This window comes from Asparagus officinalis, chromosome 6, assembly GCF_001876935.1.
Source record: "Asparagus officinalis chromosome 6, Aspof.V1, whole genome shotgun sequence".
Taxonomy (NCBI): domain Eukaryota; kingdom Viridiplantae; phylum Streptophyta; class Magnoliopsida; order Asparagales; family Asparagaceae; genus Asparagus; species Asparagus officinalis.
Genome location: NC_033799.1, coordinates 38,139,101 through 38,155,772, shown reverse-complemented (window position 1 = coordinate 38,155,772; position 16,672 = coordinate 38,139,101). Strand labels below are relative to the sequence as shown.

The 16,672-nt window shown below is 36.0% G+C and overlaps 2 protein-coding genes across 2 annotated transcripts; both read right to left on the bottom strand.

Moving 5' to 3' along the window:
- LOC109846066 (NADPH--cytochrome P450 reductase-like) lies at positions 1,515–8,146 on the bottom strand. The gene is made up of 6 exons (XM_020415290.1): positions 8,074–8,146; positions 6,618–6,672; positions 5,336–5,530; positions 5,163–5,255; positions 1,936–2,188; positions 1,515–1,709 (listed from the first exon to the last, which is right to left on the bottom strand). The coding sequence occupies exons 1-6, from the start codon at positions 8,144–8,146 to the stop codon at positions 1,515–1,517; spliced, it is 864 nt and encodes a 287-aa protein (XP_020270879.1).
- Positions 9,528–16,458, bottom strand: LOC109844502 (mitochondrial dicarboxylate/tricarboxylate transporter DTC-like). Its single transcript, XM_020413556.1, has 6 exons — positions 16,250–16,458; positions 16,081–16,164; positions 13,187–13,248; positions 11,095–11,456; positions 10,021–10,235; positions 9,528–9,918 (listed from the first exon to the last, which is right to left on the bottom strand). Exons 1-6 carry the CDS (start codon positions 16,364–16,366, stop codon positions 9,862–9,864), a joined length of 897 nt encoding a protein of 298 aa, XP_020269145.1. The 5' UTR covers positions 16,367–16,458; the 3' UTR covers positions 9,528–9,861.

The following is a 16,672-nucleotide window of genomic DNA, read 5'->3' as shown; positions in this document are numbered from 1 at the left end:
TTGATTTTCCTTTCATCTCGAAGCTTCTGATTGCACTTTGTGTTTCATATGTATTTGCCAGAGTTCTTTTCCCTTTGCTTTGCTATCCATTGATCATCAACTGTGCACTGTATCGTTTTGCTTGGCTTGGTTGCTTTCTCTTCATCTTGGTGTTATTTTGTGCCAAGAGTTTTTGTGTTTGGTTCACTAATCTCCAAACTCCATTAGAGACGACCGATATCTCATTAGGAGGAGATTGCATAATTTTTCCTTTGAGTAGTTATCCATCAGAATCATATATTCATCTTTGTCAATGACCTTCTTTAGCCTACATATGTTCCACCTTTACGTTTTTCATCAAGTGATTGGTTCACTAATCTCAAAATTATGTATATTTTTGCTTGGCTTGGTTGCTTTCTCTTCATCTTGGTGTTATTTTGTGCCAAGAGTTTCTGTGTTTGGTTCACTAATCTCCACAACTCCATTAGAGACGACTGATATCTCATTGGAAGGAGATTGCATAATTTTTTCTTTGAGCAGTTATCCATCAGAATCATATATTCATTTTTGTCAATGACCTTCTTTAGCCTACATATCTTCCACCTTTACGTTTTTCATCAAGTGATTTATTTCCTCTATCTTATACCAGTCACATCTAAGCCATCGTTACCCACTTACCCCATATTTTGGATCAATGACATATAAACCACATGGTCAAAAACATTGACTAATATGGAACTTGGTGACAGGAACCTAACAATTCCTTAACTTGCTCAAGCCTAGATACGTGAAAAACACAGGCCAAGTGGAAATCTATAATGAAGCAGAGACCAAAATGAGCCTTACAAACATTTATGAGCACTTTTGTACGAGTCTTTAATTTTTGAGGTGGTCGACATAAAAGCCTATTTCTTTAACTTTTGCCATTATGGTAATGTAACTAATGCTAGCCAATTATCAAAGCATATTTATGGCCTGGTATCTGTATGACACGCTCGGAGGTCTATCAAAAAATATGTACTAAAGGATAGTCAATGGGGAGTTCAGTAGTAAAGCAACACAATTAGAAAATCAACACAAGTAGAAATGAGGCAAAGAAACAGGGAAGAAGCAGACATATGCTCTCTATGCCTAACCATGTGTCGGTCATAAGCAATGATGAGTCCACCAGGGAGGGGGCATTTGGCATATCACAAATTATTGGTCGAACACTTCTTAAGTAATTTTCAGAAAAGTTTTTTCAAAAATTGATTTTACCCACCCAGGTGCAAATTGCAATTAATATTGTTAGTGGCTTTTTCGTTAATGATGTAAGATGATGAGAATAGTGAGCAAAATCTATTTAGATAACACTATAAAGTTCTTAGTAACACAATAGTAAACTTCCATTGGTTCGTGATATTTTATCTCAAAGTCCGGCACAAGCATCATCATTGACCGCGTTTATTGATTACTTTGACATGCTAATTCTTCACAAAATAATATAAGAATCTTAGTTAGCTTTAGAAATTAAAAAGAAGAGCAAATCGGTACACTCAATTCGTAGGAATAATCTTTGGATCTGTGTGGCTCTTTGTGTGTAAGCAGACATGTAGCGGTAAATATCTAGGCTGCAACCAGGGGGCTATTGCTGCAAAGAAAACTTCTAGTGGAGGCTTGGCTGAAGGGAACTCGGCCATAACCTCCAGGAGGCTCCTCTGACGTGCAACTATCCATTGAGAATATCCATCCTATGTCAAAGAAAAACAATGGAAAATGAGAAAGTGATTTACGATAAAACTGAAAGCTTAGACAATTAGAGTCACCAATAACTGAACCTACCTTGCCAGCAGGAAACGCCAAAAATCTCAATCTTTCTGCCTCACTGGGATCAGAATGGCGGCAATCGATAGTATCAAATATACTGTTTTAGAAACAAATGTTTAAATTAGTTGTTTGAATCCAGGTAGTTCTTGCCTTTTTAGGAAAATTCAGAAGATCAGCATATCGTGCAAGAGCAGTTCTTAGATCAACAGGGAGTGGGAAAGGAGGTGGGAGAGAACCACCGTTGCGGGGGGTTCCATCTTCATTATCAGCATGAATGGAGAAGAATGCATCCGATGAAAGACCCAATAGCTTTTCAGCCTCCTCTGCAGTCTCAATGCGATTCTCTGAATATACACCAACGTGGTCTCCTGTTTGTTTCATATCTGGTGGAAGAGTTGTTTTACTGTGAGCACAAGGAAATGTGCCAGCAATATCTAATTTAAGTTTGTAAAGCAACAACAGACATATAATAATGACGACAGCAGCATAAACCATAAAAATAACCAACACAATCATAAACTCATAATTTAAGTTTGTTTAGCTTTTACGTTGGTGAGCTTGTCAAAATAAAAATTAAAAAAAACGAAAGAAAAAGAGAAGATATAAGACGAAAAACATGAAATGTAGGAAAGCCCTGTCCATTACATGTATAACCTCTAATGAACTGCACAACATCGATCTACGAACCCCTACAGAGCGCGAATTCATACAACTGCTTAGGATCATAAGATTGATTCTATGGTTGTTTTCACATGCTATAGCACCACTCTCACGTATCTAAAGGCAAAGTTGTTCAAAGACAAAAAAAACAAGTCATAAAGACTTTGAACATATCCGGCACTCGAACAATCAGATCATTGTCATGTTAAGTATACAATTGAATGAGTTGCATAAAATGAATAATATGACGTGGAATCAAAAGAGGAAAAAAGAAATAATGTGATGTGGAATCAAGAAAGGAAAAAAGAAATACAAGTGTTAGACCCTAAAGGGGGGTGATTAGGGTCTTATGCTAATCTAATCCGATTTTATACCAATTAAAACTAATTAACAAGTTATTCTAGCAAGTATAAAATACAACAAGATATGTGAGCTAGGATAAGTGATATACACAAGGGTAAACAAAATAAACAAGATAGTGGATGATATAAATAATGAGCAATGGACAATGGCGACAAGAAATATAAACATAAGAGAAGTGCGCCAAAGCAAACTCAAACATACGATATGATCACGGACTTCGGACCTTCCGTCCTACGTCTCCGCTCCCCACTCCCGGGGAGAAATCCACTGTCACAACCGGGTTGTTTACGCTCACCCGAATAATGTTTATACCTCACAATGTTGGTTTTTAACGCTCACCGATCAACGTTCACAAATACTCACAATGTCGGTTTTTAACGTTCACCGATCATCGTCTACACTCCACACCTCACAATAACAACAAATAATTTGTTCTCTAATACAAGGCGAGAACTCAATTAAAGCTCACACTCAATTGTTACAATTCTCACCAACCCAAATATACTATGTATGAAAATACAATAAGCTCAAGTGGGTGTGTGTAAACAATGAGTGAAATCAAATCAAATCAAACTAAACTCAAATATAAATACTAGCTTAATAGAATGATAATTAAACAATACAAAATGTAAAGCTAGATAGAGTTTAGAAAACTTTTCAATAGATCAAGAGGTAGAGGAAGAATAGTTGGATGCTCAAACACCAATGGTTGATCTCCTCAAGCTCTTGTGAAATTGATTTCACAAAACAAACTCTCAATTTGTTTAAAAGCTTTTTAAACAAAACTTAAATCAAACATAAACCTTTGTTAATACTTGTTTAAAACACTCTCATTGTTAGTAGGAGAACTAAAGGCAATGGGGTATTTATACCCACTCAAAACTTCAGCAAAACCCCCACAAAACTGACCAAAAAGCCCACAGAAAAACACAGTTGGAACTAGCCGTTGGAGTGCAACGGTCAGATCAGCGGTCAACCGTGGAAAACTCACGGTCGACCGCAAGCCAAAAAGCGCCATGGTGATTTGGCTCTGAAACAACAGACGGTGACCGTGGCCGGTCGACTCCTCGAAACTCTTTGCCGACTGCATCGCACGCCGTCGCATCGCAACAAAAAGCAAACTAAGTCTCTGGACTCAAGGCGGTCGACCATGGCGGTCGATCGCAAACTGACACAATGAAATTTTAGGTTTTGAAAACTGTTTTTCTGATTTTAAAACACTGTTTAAAAATATCAAATAAATTCAGAAAAATATAAAACTTTGGAAAATAATTGTAAACATGATAATACACATGCTACAAAAACTGGTTTTCAAAAAGGACCTCCTAAATGTAAAATATCATCATTTTGTAAAAATAGTTCAAAACATAAAAATGTAAACATGTGAATTTTGACATTTTAGCTAAACCATGTTTTAAAACTTTACACAATGATTATATAGACTTAATAAAATATGTATATGATTATTGTGGAGTCCAAAAACTAAGAATACAATATTTTCATAAATATGCATATTCTATGCAATATGTTCTTAAACACAATAGAATATGAAACAAATAAAAATGTGAAAAGCTATGTTTGTTGTTTCATATCTATGTAGCTAAACCAAAACATATATGTATGTGTGTGTGTGTGTGTGTGTGTGTATATATATATATATATATATATATAATATATATATAAATATATATGAGAAATATGGAGAACCTTGGTTACCAAGTTGCCTTAAACAACTTGGTAGTGATGCTGCGCCTATCTTGGCCCCTACATTACACTCGAAGATAAGAGCCTCAACCACCCTTCACCAACTCCAATTAGATGTATGGACAAGACTTAGGCCACTCACTAGCCAAGTTATTGGAGCCAACTTGGTACCAAGTTTCTCCATTTCTCTGCTCTCTCTCTCTCTCTCTCTCTCTTCATCTCTCTTCTTTCCTATATATATATATTATATATATATATATATATATATATATATGTATATATATATATATATATATATATATATAACCAAAACGTGTATGTGTGTATATGATTGAGCTTAAAGTACTAACACACATAATATAAAACCTAAACTAAATTACCCAAGCTTGATCTTAATCTTCAATTAAGCTCGACTTTGTATACTTACGGATGAAGCTTGAACTTGTATCTTTAACTTGAATGTACATTGCTTCACTCCACAATTCTGCAAATCTCCATTGGATATGGTCGTGAATGCGCAATTTCATCTATCCTCCAATTCGTTGTTTATCTACAATAAATAGAAATACACAAATACTAGACAAATAACATTAGTGGTAAATTGTTTGTTAAACATCATCAAAACAAAGAGGCCAACAACAAGTACTTACACAAGACCAGTTCGAGCAATGTCAAACTCTAGATGAATGCAAGAACGGTCAGAAGCTGGAGTGTGGAGCTCTTTCCGCACAACTACATTAGCTCTGAAGATCGGATATCATGTATTATTCCATTATTAGATGAACTTAAATACACGTCTCAATATAAAACATTCCTTTAGCACCTGCATGGATGATGAATATCATGAACGGCATGACCATTTGCAAGACTCCGTTTCTTTTCCAAATGTGATGTGGCTTCTGAGTCAACAAACACAATCTTGTATTCAGGAACAGCGGCTGTGTAAGTGGTAGATGCACCAGAGACATCATCTTGATCTCGAAGCAACTGATCTAATTCTGGCCATAATTGTTCTTTCCTGTAAGAATATATATCTTGTTACTAACTAATCTATCATAGTATCATTCTTTCCTAGCATATATCCAACCACATAGATACCACGATGAGTCTATGTGAAAGTTTCATAGAAACTGAACTATGTAAAAAGAGCACGAACAAACAAATATTATGAAGAGGAACAGAAATGGAATGAAATTTAAAATTACCTTTACTGATAAGTACTTTCTCCGCCTTTCGCTACATGGCGATGCAGCATGAATTAGCTGAATCATCCACAAATAAACCAACTTTAGGAGCAGTATAATTTGTGCTTTAAAACAAGTAATAAAGATTTAGAAGTCTAATGGGACTCTATCAAGATTCGAAGTAAACATATCTTCTCAGTTCTCACCAACAAAAACTCAAACTGCAAGAATCATATAATGGACCTGACTTTACCCAGCTAAACCTACAAAACAGTTACTTTATATGTATAGATGGATTTGATATATTCTGTTGATTCATCTCTTACAAACAGTAGACAACAAACCCATCAATTTAGTGCAAATGCATTTTACATATTTCTTCTTAAGTGCCAATGTCTCCTTACAAGATAGTATAAATGCCAGTGTGCAAAGTAGTCTATATGGGCACAATCAATAATACAAAAAGTGTGAACTGGATATAGCATTACATTTCCAACCAAGGTAACTGTATCAAAATCGTAAATGAATGATGTTGCGGTTTTGGTATAAAAAGAGGGCTGTGACAAAAGAAAAAGAACGTGAGTCAAAAATAACAAACTTCAAGTCTCCTAAAACTAACTCAAACCAAGTAAAGATGCAGTCACATCCATTTCAAGCGCAAGCTAAAATTTTCACCTCAAATCCGGTATAAATTACTATAAACAACAAGAAAACTTTAGGTTTGTCAAGGACATCTCTTTGTCATGTGTGGGGAAAAATACTTCATAATTCAAGTTATGTGAGCCTGTGTGTGGTTGAATGCAGTTCATTACATGTGAATTCTAGGCTTTTGCCAAAGGTCTCTCAAAATAAGCGGTGTAAGATTGATGATAGAAATGTATAATACATTTGGATATAATAAGTTGTATGGATTCAACTTACTTTTCTAAACTCGCTACAACAGCTGTTCGAATATTGAAACCCTTGTCACTTGAAACTGCAAGAAATCGAGAATTAGGGCAAAATTAGAACACAAGGAGAGGAATGAAGAACAAAAAGGGGAGAGAGTGAATTGAGCAGAACTAACGATTAGAGATAGGGTTTTGTGTAGCGGAATTAAGACCAAGAAGAAACCTTCTTCAAATCATAGGTAGAATTTGTTTTAAATTTAAAAATCATACGTAAAATTTAGAAGTACCTTCTTCAATGAAATTCCTTTCTGATCCTAACCGATGCCAAAATTCTGAGAACTAAGGAGATGATGGCGGAGGCGTGGTGTTGATGATTAGGACAATAATACTCATCTTTAAGATCGTGGTACAGCGTAACCGATGAACTGATGAGATGGGCTGAGGAGAAAGGTAACTGATGAACTGGTTGGTGGAAAGGAGGCGTAACCGACGGAAAATTTAGGGCTTTTGATTTTTGACGATCAATGATGATGAAATCTATGTAACGATTATAAGGCATAACTTTGGTATATTTAAATTGGTTGAAGGTAATTTGGGGAAGGAAAAGTTTTTCATGAACTCCCTCTTTTAAAGGGTAGATGATGTATGTACATATAGGGTTATAATATACGCAGGGTGTAATTTAGTCTCATATACCCATGAACATACATGTTTGACCATTGATATTAATCATCTACATTGTTCACTATGATCTATATGTACATTCTAAAATTTACGGAGATAAAAAATCACATATATTCGGTATTTTCGGTTTTTACATCATTGACATGGTACTAAACGGACTGTAGTGGTCTCAGAAGTTGGTTATTACTTAGAGTTGCATGAATTATGGGATAGAGCATTTCACACCATGTATTTTCTAATCCACTTGGATTTGATGGCATATAGATAGAAGTGAAAGATTGGGATTACCAATATAGATGGCAAATGTGTGTTTTTACCTGTGTGTGTAACTAAGTTAGTTACACCGTTTGTATGTAACCCTACCAATGTGTGTGTGCACGTGTGCGTGGGCGTGGGCGTGTTGGTGTGCGTCTTTGGGTGTATGTGTGTGTGTGTTTCACCATTTCAGCAAAGATCAACCGATCAGCTGTCTCATATATGCCATGATAGTGGTTTTGAGTAATATGTATGATTTATTTTTTTATATGGTTTTGCTTCTTCTTCTGTATATGTGCATTCATATCTGCGATCTATTCGCCTATGTAAATTGAAATTTACTTGCAATATAATCTCTGTGGGGTCAGAACATGACTATATATAGTAGGTTAAAAATGTTTGCACGGGTACAATGTTATGATTGTACCATATTGATTGTGTTAGATTTAGAACTTGTACCAGGATATGTGTCACGATATCCTTATTTGCTACGTCATTTTCTATAGAGTGTCTCTACAGTATTCTTTTCCTCTGCGTCAGGATTTTACATTTCTTCTCCCATGGCCTTGCTGTAGGATCAATGGTCTGCGTTTGTATAAGTTGGACTCTGTTCATGTCCATTCAATGAAATATATTTCTTCTCCGATGGCCTTGCTCTAGGATCAATGGTTTGTGTTTGTAAAAGTTGGACTCTGTTCATGTCCATCTCTCCCCCCCTTCTGCCTTATTAGTGTTAAATAGATTGGCGGTCAGTTCCAAAAAAATGATATTTTTACTGTCTATTTCGAAATGCAAATATAATGAGAGATGAATAAAAACCTAAGATAATATTAGCTGATGCTCGTTCTCGTGGCTCTTATGTGTCTTTGAGATATGGGTGTTCTTACCATTATAGTTCTTCTAATTTCTGAATATAATGAGGCGTTGTATCAGTTGTGGTGGTAAAGGAACTTTAATGAATCCCTCACGTTTCACTTTAATGATATAAACATACTGCATGAGCCGCCTCCCCTGTATCAGTCTGTAGGAATACGTTTACTCTAGTATGAATATTATATTGCTTGTTTTCTTGCAGATAGTGATTTTTACCCATTGTTTTGGCCGTAGTTGACGCTTGGTGTCTCCTCTTAGGTTCCTACATCCTTGTTTTAGTGATTAAGTACGATAACGGACATGATGCAACCAAACAGAATACCTAATGAGTGATACAATCCAAAAAGAAACAGTGAGAGAGACGAGTCCGCCAACTTGAGACTTAAAATATTGGCGGTCATGTTGTCTCATCTCCTCGCTGTATTTTTTTCTTCTTCTTCTTCTTCGTATGAAAGTACTTATCACGAGTAAAGTTTGAAACGTGCATACCAAGATCGGGCAGAAGTCGGTGGCTCGTGTTATCCTAAGGTTGTCGTTTGAAAGCTCGTTTGCAATTTGATTACCCTCTTCTAGCCCGTGTCCGCCGAAGAATTGTACGAAACAATGACCTATTCGAACGAAACACCATGCATCATCTCCGAATGTTTCCTCCACCTGTTTCCTTGGAATTTCATCAGGATTTAAGGATTATTCAGAGAGGTAACTTAATGCCACACAAGTAATCTCGTAGGGTTGGGTATGATTCCATCTTTTCGTCAAAAAGCTGAAATCGTCAACTTCAACTTTAAAATCGGTTATGCGTCACTACACTGAGACTACTGCATCAACAACTTAACTTATGTGGAATATTTTTGGCAACCTTGCTCCTCCATATGCGATCTACTACAGGGCCCTTTAGAGGACTTCTTTTTTCCTGATGCAGAGCTATGAGCTCGACCAAGGCACGTTCGCTAAGGTCTACAGCTCAAGATAACTATCACTCAGACCAAGATACGTCTCAAATCTCAGAAAATAATTGGTTGTGACGGTTCAAACCACGATACGGTAACAACAAAACGAAGCCAGTATCCCAAAATTTTCGGATTTCAGCTGCATGTACAGAGAACAGGAAATAGAATTTTCTTAATAATAACAGAAGGACGCAAAACGTTTAAACTCTCTGATAGAGTAAATATATGTTTGGGGGGTCATGACACCATGTTCTACATTTCAACTGCCTGAGGTATCTACCCCCCAAAAAAAAAAATTCTGTAAGTTTAATGGAATACAACAACAACAACAATAACAAAAAAGGTTGTTGCAGCTTGCTCAACTGCAAACTACCGAGTCCCTTAAATGATATGGGTCAGTTGGCCTTCAAGATAACAAATAAGCCTCAACGACGACACTTTAACAAAGCCGGGATCTTATTATGAAACAGTTTATACTCAACTAAAATGATGATATGCTTAGTAGGTCACAAACTACAAGCCTATAGACTTCTCAAGCTTCTGGATTTGATTCAAGAATATCCACGTCATCTGCACAAAATCACATTCAAAATATCAAACAACACGGAACGGACAAAACATCAATTCAGCTAAGAAAGTAGGTCTAGAATTATGTTACTTGTGAGAAATTACCATGACATGGGGAGCAATCCTCACACAGTAGACAGGAAACCCTGTGTAAAATTTAAAAGGTCCTCCACTCTTTAAGGTCTTCAAAGCACAGTCCAAAGAACCAGTGTATGGATATTTCCCGTTTGCATCTGGTTGCATCTTCTGGATTTGAGTTTTGACATAGTCAAAGGGCAAACTACAAGCAGATGCGAAGAATCCTGAAACAGCACTAGCCCCTGCAAGCAAGAAGGTTGCAGCAACATTAGTTGAGAAACTTTAATGGCAGGGAACTAAAAATAAACTAGTTTAGCTGTGGCGCCTTTGCACTAATTTTTAACTATTTTTTTTAATAACGGAATACAGAAGAATTCTTGAGAAGTCGGAGAGAAAGAGGCAAAGCAGAGATCCCATGTCATACTCTTAACAATATGATGAATGTGACAAAAACTAGTCTCTGAGGAAAGTAGTTCAGTTGAAAGAGCATCCTGCAATGTCACAACTCATAAGTTGACCACATCGACCGTTTCTTTACAAAGACCCCAATCGAGAAGATGAAGAGAATGAACTAAGTAGAAAGAACAGTCGTGGTCACCTATGCTATTCTCTAAAACCCACAGCTTTACTTTACGGTTAGACAATATTTTTTTCTCAATTTAGGCAATATCTACTTAATTCAACAAGGACAAACTACAAGCCATGTGTCCACTATGGTATAATTTGCTTTCCCTTAACAGCAAACAGTCGATTCTTAATATAAGGTACAGAAGGAATTTCAGGAAAAGCACATCTGAAGTTCGCCAAGGAAACTTTTTAACAGTAAAAATCAATTTCGAAAATCAATTTCCTTTCTCTAATTACGCAAACTGGCTCAAAGATAATAAACTGACAGCTCTGGGATAACATTGATATTCCTCTCAAAGAATCAAAAGCTGCCACAACCAAAACAATGCAAGGATCATATATCTCAGTGATCAGTATCACTACAATAGGTGCAATTATGTAGTGCTAGCAGTAATAAATGCAAAAACCTACACGCAGAAAAGGAATGGTTCATAAAAATCGATAAATAACCAGTCATAATAGTTCAGAGCTCACCAACAACAGTACTGATTTCTCCAAAACCAAGTTGATCCCTGAAAAGCTCAACACTTTGATCGTATGAGGCAAGCATGCCCATATTTAAGGCCATTGCCCTCACTACAGTAGGCCCTGCACCTTTCCAGAGAGCCAAAACCCCTTCATCAGCAGAAATTCGATAAAGAGCATGAAATGCATTTTTGTAATTCCGTCTCTGTGCTAGGGGAAGTGTTGCATCAGCCTGCATTCGGATGAGAGATAAATCAGCTGGACTACCAACAGATGCTCCAATTGCTCCAGCCGTCAAACCAATAGCAGCTTTCTGAAGGAGAGGTAGGGGCTTCCCATCATTAGCCTCGACTGCTTTGTTCGTCAGTACTCTAGAAGTAAGCAAGAGAATAAATTGCATTTAATTGAGAAAATATGAACAAATAGAAGTTTATTCTTATAGACACAAAACAGTTAGACCTACTTAATGAACAAAGAGTATACAGTAGAACAGGTGTGGGTTACCTCCTAAACACTTCTACAATAGGTTATTCTCATTTAGCAATATGGATTTTCCTCGACCATTTTAGATAGCACGACATTTATTTTGAACATTTATCTAAAAAACATTTATTTTGTATGAAATCTTCATCCCATTTGGCTTTTTTGCTTATATTTTCTTTCTGCTAATTACTATTTCTTAATCTCAATAAAAATTTGGTAACAACATATCACCTTAGATATAAATCTAGACCCTTTCCTGGTCCAGGAATATGGGATCCGCCCCTTAGTTGGATAAGATTAAATTACTGGACCAGAAATAACAGGCCTACTAAGCAGTTAACCAGCATGAAGGTTTTGTGACAAGATTGTATGTTACCCAATAGTACAGCTTGGACACCAACAAGAATTGATATTGAGATATGGTCAACAATACTTGTCCAGTGATATTACGGAATCTCAAGTTTGAAGTTCGAACTATACAAAACAGGGACCCAAAAGAAAGAATAATTGTTTCCTACAGGGTCCCAAAAAGAAAAGACTGGACTAAATGTTCAGGAAAATCAGTGAAATCAGGATATTCAGGATCCAACTCAAAAAAATATTTTTACCATATTATAGTTATTGTATTGCCTTATTGTCAAGTGCAGAAAAGAGATGGATCCATCTGATTAATCACCAATTAGGAGCTGATGATTAAGAAGGACTCAATTTAATCGGATGGCCAAAGTCAAAAACTACTTGCAATTGAGTTGGATTCTTTACAATCAACAATTGAGATCTTTTCTTATGAATTAGAGTTACAAGAGAAAGTATAAATAATTTTATAGCAAGAGTTGTATCAAGGCATTGAAAGCCAAGAATAAAGAGCTAGGTAGAGGTAGAAGGTTTGAGAGCAAGTATTCTTCAGATTTTCATTTAGAGATTCAAGATCAGTGACTCTTGCAACCAAGTTTGAAGTAATATTCTCTAGTTTCTCTCCTGATGAAAGTAAGCCTGGCTCAGTGTAATCATCCATACCATTCTCATATTTTCTTCTTTACCCTTGATTATTCTCAGTGACTCTTTTACCAATTCCAAACAGTTAACCTTGTTGATTATCATCCAAGTGCAATTATTGCATTGAGATAGCCACCAAGATTTTATCCAACTTATAACAATCATTGCACTAAGATGGGCACTAAGACTTGATTCAAGCTACCTTATATCCAAATAGCATACTTTTGAGGACAGAGATGAATTCCAATCACACGATTAACATTAACATAGATATTTGGACTACCAAAACATTTAATGCAAGTTTTTACTGGATTATGATATTCTCATTGCTAGCAAAAGATCTCATATTATATCTTTCCACAGAACATGCACATGAAAAATGTCAGCGAAGGGAATCATTTCCTAATACAATTTATTCTTACCTAAATGTTCCAATCACATGATTAACATTAACATAGATATTTGGACTACCAAAACAGGCAGGTAACCTTTAATGCAAGTTTTTACTGTATGATGATATCCTCATCGATAACACAAGATCTCAAATCATATCTTTCCACAGAACATGCAAATGAAAGATGTCAGCAAAAGGAAACATTTCCTAATACAATTTTATTCTTACCTAAATGATCCAAGACGTGCTGTTGTGTATGTAGCTTGTCTTAATAAACCAGCAGAAAGACCCTGCTCCAAAACATCATATTAGACGGGAAATAAATTATTAGATGGAATATTGAAGAAAGTTTAGAACATGAACATAAATAAATCAAAATGCATTGATGCTATCCACAAACGTAAAGTAAAATATGATTATCGATTTGCCTGCGAAAGTTTCAGAGCGGAAAGAAATCAGTAAGCATGGCCGCTTGAATACGTACCCCATAAATCTTTCAAATTTAAAAAAGAATTGTCCCCTCTTTAAATCATATGTATAAATCAACTGTCCAAATCATAGGGATCTCAGAAATTTGTCCCCAAGTTATGTCCTGTCTGTAAAGGCGCAAGCAGCACTGTTCTGAAAAATATTCGAGATGCATTGTACTGAAATATGAAATGTGTTCCAATGTGCTTGCATGGTAAACTATCATGCGGATGCAAATTTCAGATTGGTTTAAATAAAAATTCAAATGGATCAGAAGAATATTTCTATTCAACATTTCTCTAACAAAAACAAACATCCCATTAATTTATTATAATTTATGATAGTAAAGCACCATCAAGTCAACAAATAAGAAGTCAAGCTGTAATAGTGGATGATAGTAAAGGTCCGCCAAGTAAAAAAAAGAAGTCAAGTTTCACCATAACTGGCCCAATATGTCTAGTTGGTGAGGTATATATTACATTTGCCATAGTTCTCTCATGTAAAATTCACTTTAATTTCCTACCTCACTAGATCTCTACTAGAATGGGTATGGGTGTGAAGGATAGACGGGGATGATCGAAAATAGGAAGGTAATACATTGCCTCACCATCACATAAAACACACAAATCTAGATCCTAGAATGGAACACCAACACTAAATTAGTTTTTAAAAAAAAGTAAGAAATCTGGTCCTTTTCATGTTTTCATTTTGAAAACCCCAACACTATGTTCTTGTTGTAAGTTCAGAATCTGATATAAGTGTCCTGTAAATTCTAGCATGAGCCTCATTCTTTTGAGAACTTGATGTGTTTCTTGAATGTTACAATAAAAAATGAGTTCAGAAATCTTTAAAGGGAAAGTTATCCCATTTCATTTATATGATTAGATGTATATGATAATAGTTACAATAGTTTAGGTGCAAGTACATAAATCATAAGATCCAAACAATCCAGAATCAGTTGCTCGGCCCAAATAGGAATCTATGTAATAATTTATACATAGCTTTACACTCGAAAGTTCTATAACCTTAACAACACTAGTTACTGCTCCCTGATCTACAACAATATTGAAACTAATGAAAGATACACAATTCGTGGTTCTGTGGAATCACTTCCGAAACTATGGTTCAAATAGAATTAATGTCCAAAAGCATGATCCATATAGCAGATCATGATTGTTCAAACAAATGGATTATTTTTTAAAACCTCCTGTACCCACATCCAACATCAGTTGCACGGCCAGGATCAGAAGCTACTGAATGATTTTCTCTCTACTTCCCATTTGAAAAATTGTAATCTTAACCACATTAATTACTGATTCCCAATCTGCTAAAGCTGTTAAAGTTACTGTCAATGTTTTAAAAAGATACACAATTTGTGGTTCTGTAGAATCACTTCCGAAACTATGGTTCAAATAGAATTAATGTCCAAAAGCATGATCCATATAGCAGATCATGATTGTTCAAACAAATGGATTATTTTTTAAAACCTCCTGTACCCACATCCAACATCAGTTGCACGGCCAGGATCAGAAGCTACTGAATGATTTTCTCTCTACTTCCCATTTGAAAAATTGTAATCTTAACCACATTAATTACTGATTCCCAATCTGCTAAAGCTGTTAAAGTTACTGTCAATGTTTTAAAAAGATCCTGCCTAGCCCGTCTAGGCTCTTGCCTAGGCCTAGGCAGTACCTAGGCCGCCCACCTAGGTCTTGGAAGCGCCTAGGCCTAGGAGGAACCTTATGCGAACAGCACCACTTAGGTCTTAGTCATAATTTCCTTCATTGCCGCCTCCATCGTCCTCCAGCCTCCTATTAACTCCTTAATGTTTATCATTAAGTCCATTTATGCAAGACTGATTATGAATATACTATTATTATTTATTTTTTGTTATTTTCTAGCAATTTAATGTATTTAACATCAATTATTGTAATTAAAAATAAAAATTGGAAAACTGCCTAGCCCCCGGTTAGGCGCCTAGGCCCAATGTGTCGGGTCTGGCGCCTAGGCCGCCTAATGCTTTCTGTAACCCTGAATTCTGTAGAATACACTAAAAAGGGTTTTTGTTATATTAGAGCCTAAATTCTTCGTAGCTTTATATTAAGCCTCCAAATCTTCATATCTCCACCAATTTATATCCCAAAATCTATTAAGTTATCATATTAGATCTAAATTCTTCCTTAATTTAACATTAGGCTATCAAATCTTCAATTTCTAATGTACCTTCAAATCTATTATGTTGTTTTAAACAAAAGTAAAGTTAACAAACTACAGTTATATCTGAGTAGGGGATTTATTTAAAACCACCCATTGGGTGTAAATTAGAAAGGTTTAGGGGCCTAATATAAATTAAGAAACAATTTAGGATGCGCTATGGAAAAACCCCAAAAATTCCATCTTTACAAAATCACTACAAAAACTAAGGCAATTCGGATAACTCAAACAAGTAGCTTCTTTGTTCGACATATGTTCTATTCCAACCAGTAAATCAGCTAATAGTTACCAAAATATCAGCTCCACGCTGCCTTTTTAAGGAAACATTGAAAAGATACCAAATCAAAACTAACTCAAAAGATTTAATCCTCAAGATCTAAACTACTTAAACTAAAACACGGTAAAAACTAGTACAGATCTGAGATCTCAAGAACCAAAACCTTGTAAAAGGATCCAAATCCCTCCTGCGCGAGCATGTTCTTGGTGACCTGAGCTGCCGATCCCTGACCTAACTGGATCCTCACCTGCAACACAAAACCAACACCTCATCAGATCTCAGATCTCGAGCTCAAAACCCTAAATCGGGCAAAAAATGAGATGATGAAGAACCTTGATCATGTCGATGGGTTGGATGACGCAGGTAGCGAGCATTCCCGAGAGTCCGCCATTGACGAAGGGCTTGACGGTGGGCCAGACTCCTCCAGATTTCGGCTTTGAATCCCCCATTACTCAAATTGACGAAGATTGAAGAGAGAGAGAAATGGGTGATTTTTTTTTGAGTCCGAGCTTGAAAGTGCAGGCGAAATCTGAGAATGGCGACCTAGTGGTATTTATTGAAGTCGGGCGGATTCTTCGCTAGATCCGCCCGCTATTTTAGTGGATATTTTCAGAAAGGTACAGATTTAATTCGTATTTGTAGATTTAGACGTTCGCCTATGCGGTTGATATTTATTGGTTTCCTTGTATATCAAGGGAAAATATTCAATAATCTTTGTGCAGTGAATAATCAGTTCAAGAGTATTTAGATCAATG

Coding starts and splice junctions, on each gene's coding strand:
- LOC109846066 (XM_020415290.1), bottom strand. CDS start 8,146: ATGGACATGAACAGAGTCCAACTTATACAAACGCAGACCATTGATCCT. Junction 5,256..5,335: donor GATATTCATCATCCATGCAG/GTGCTAAAGGAA, acceptor TCCGATCTTCAG/AGCTAATGTAGTTGTGCGGA. Junction 2,189..5,162: donor ATTGCTCGAACTGGTCTTGT/GTAAGTACTTGT, acceptor TTGTGCTCACAG/TAAAACAACTCTTCCACCAG.
- LOC109844502 (XM_020413556.1), bottom strand. CDS start 16,366: ATGGGGGATTCAAAGCCGAAATCTGGAGGAGTCTGGCCCACCGTCAAG. Junction 16,165..16,249: donor AACCCATCGACATGATCAAG/GTTCTTCATCAT, acceptor TTTGTGTTGCAG/GTGAGGATCCAGTTAGGTCA. Junction 13,249..16,080: donor GATTTGGATCCTTTTACAAG/GTTTTGGTTCTT, acceptor GTTTTGGAGCAG/GGTCTTTCTGCTGGTTTATT.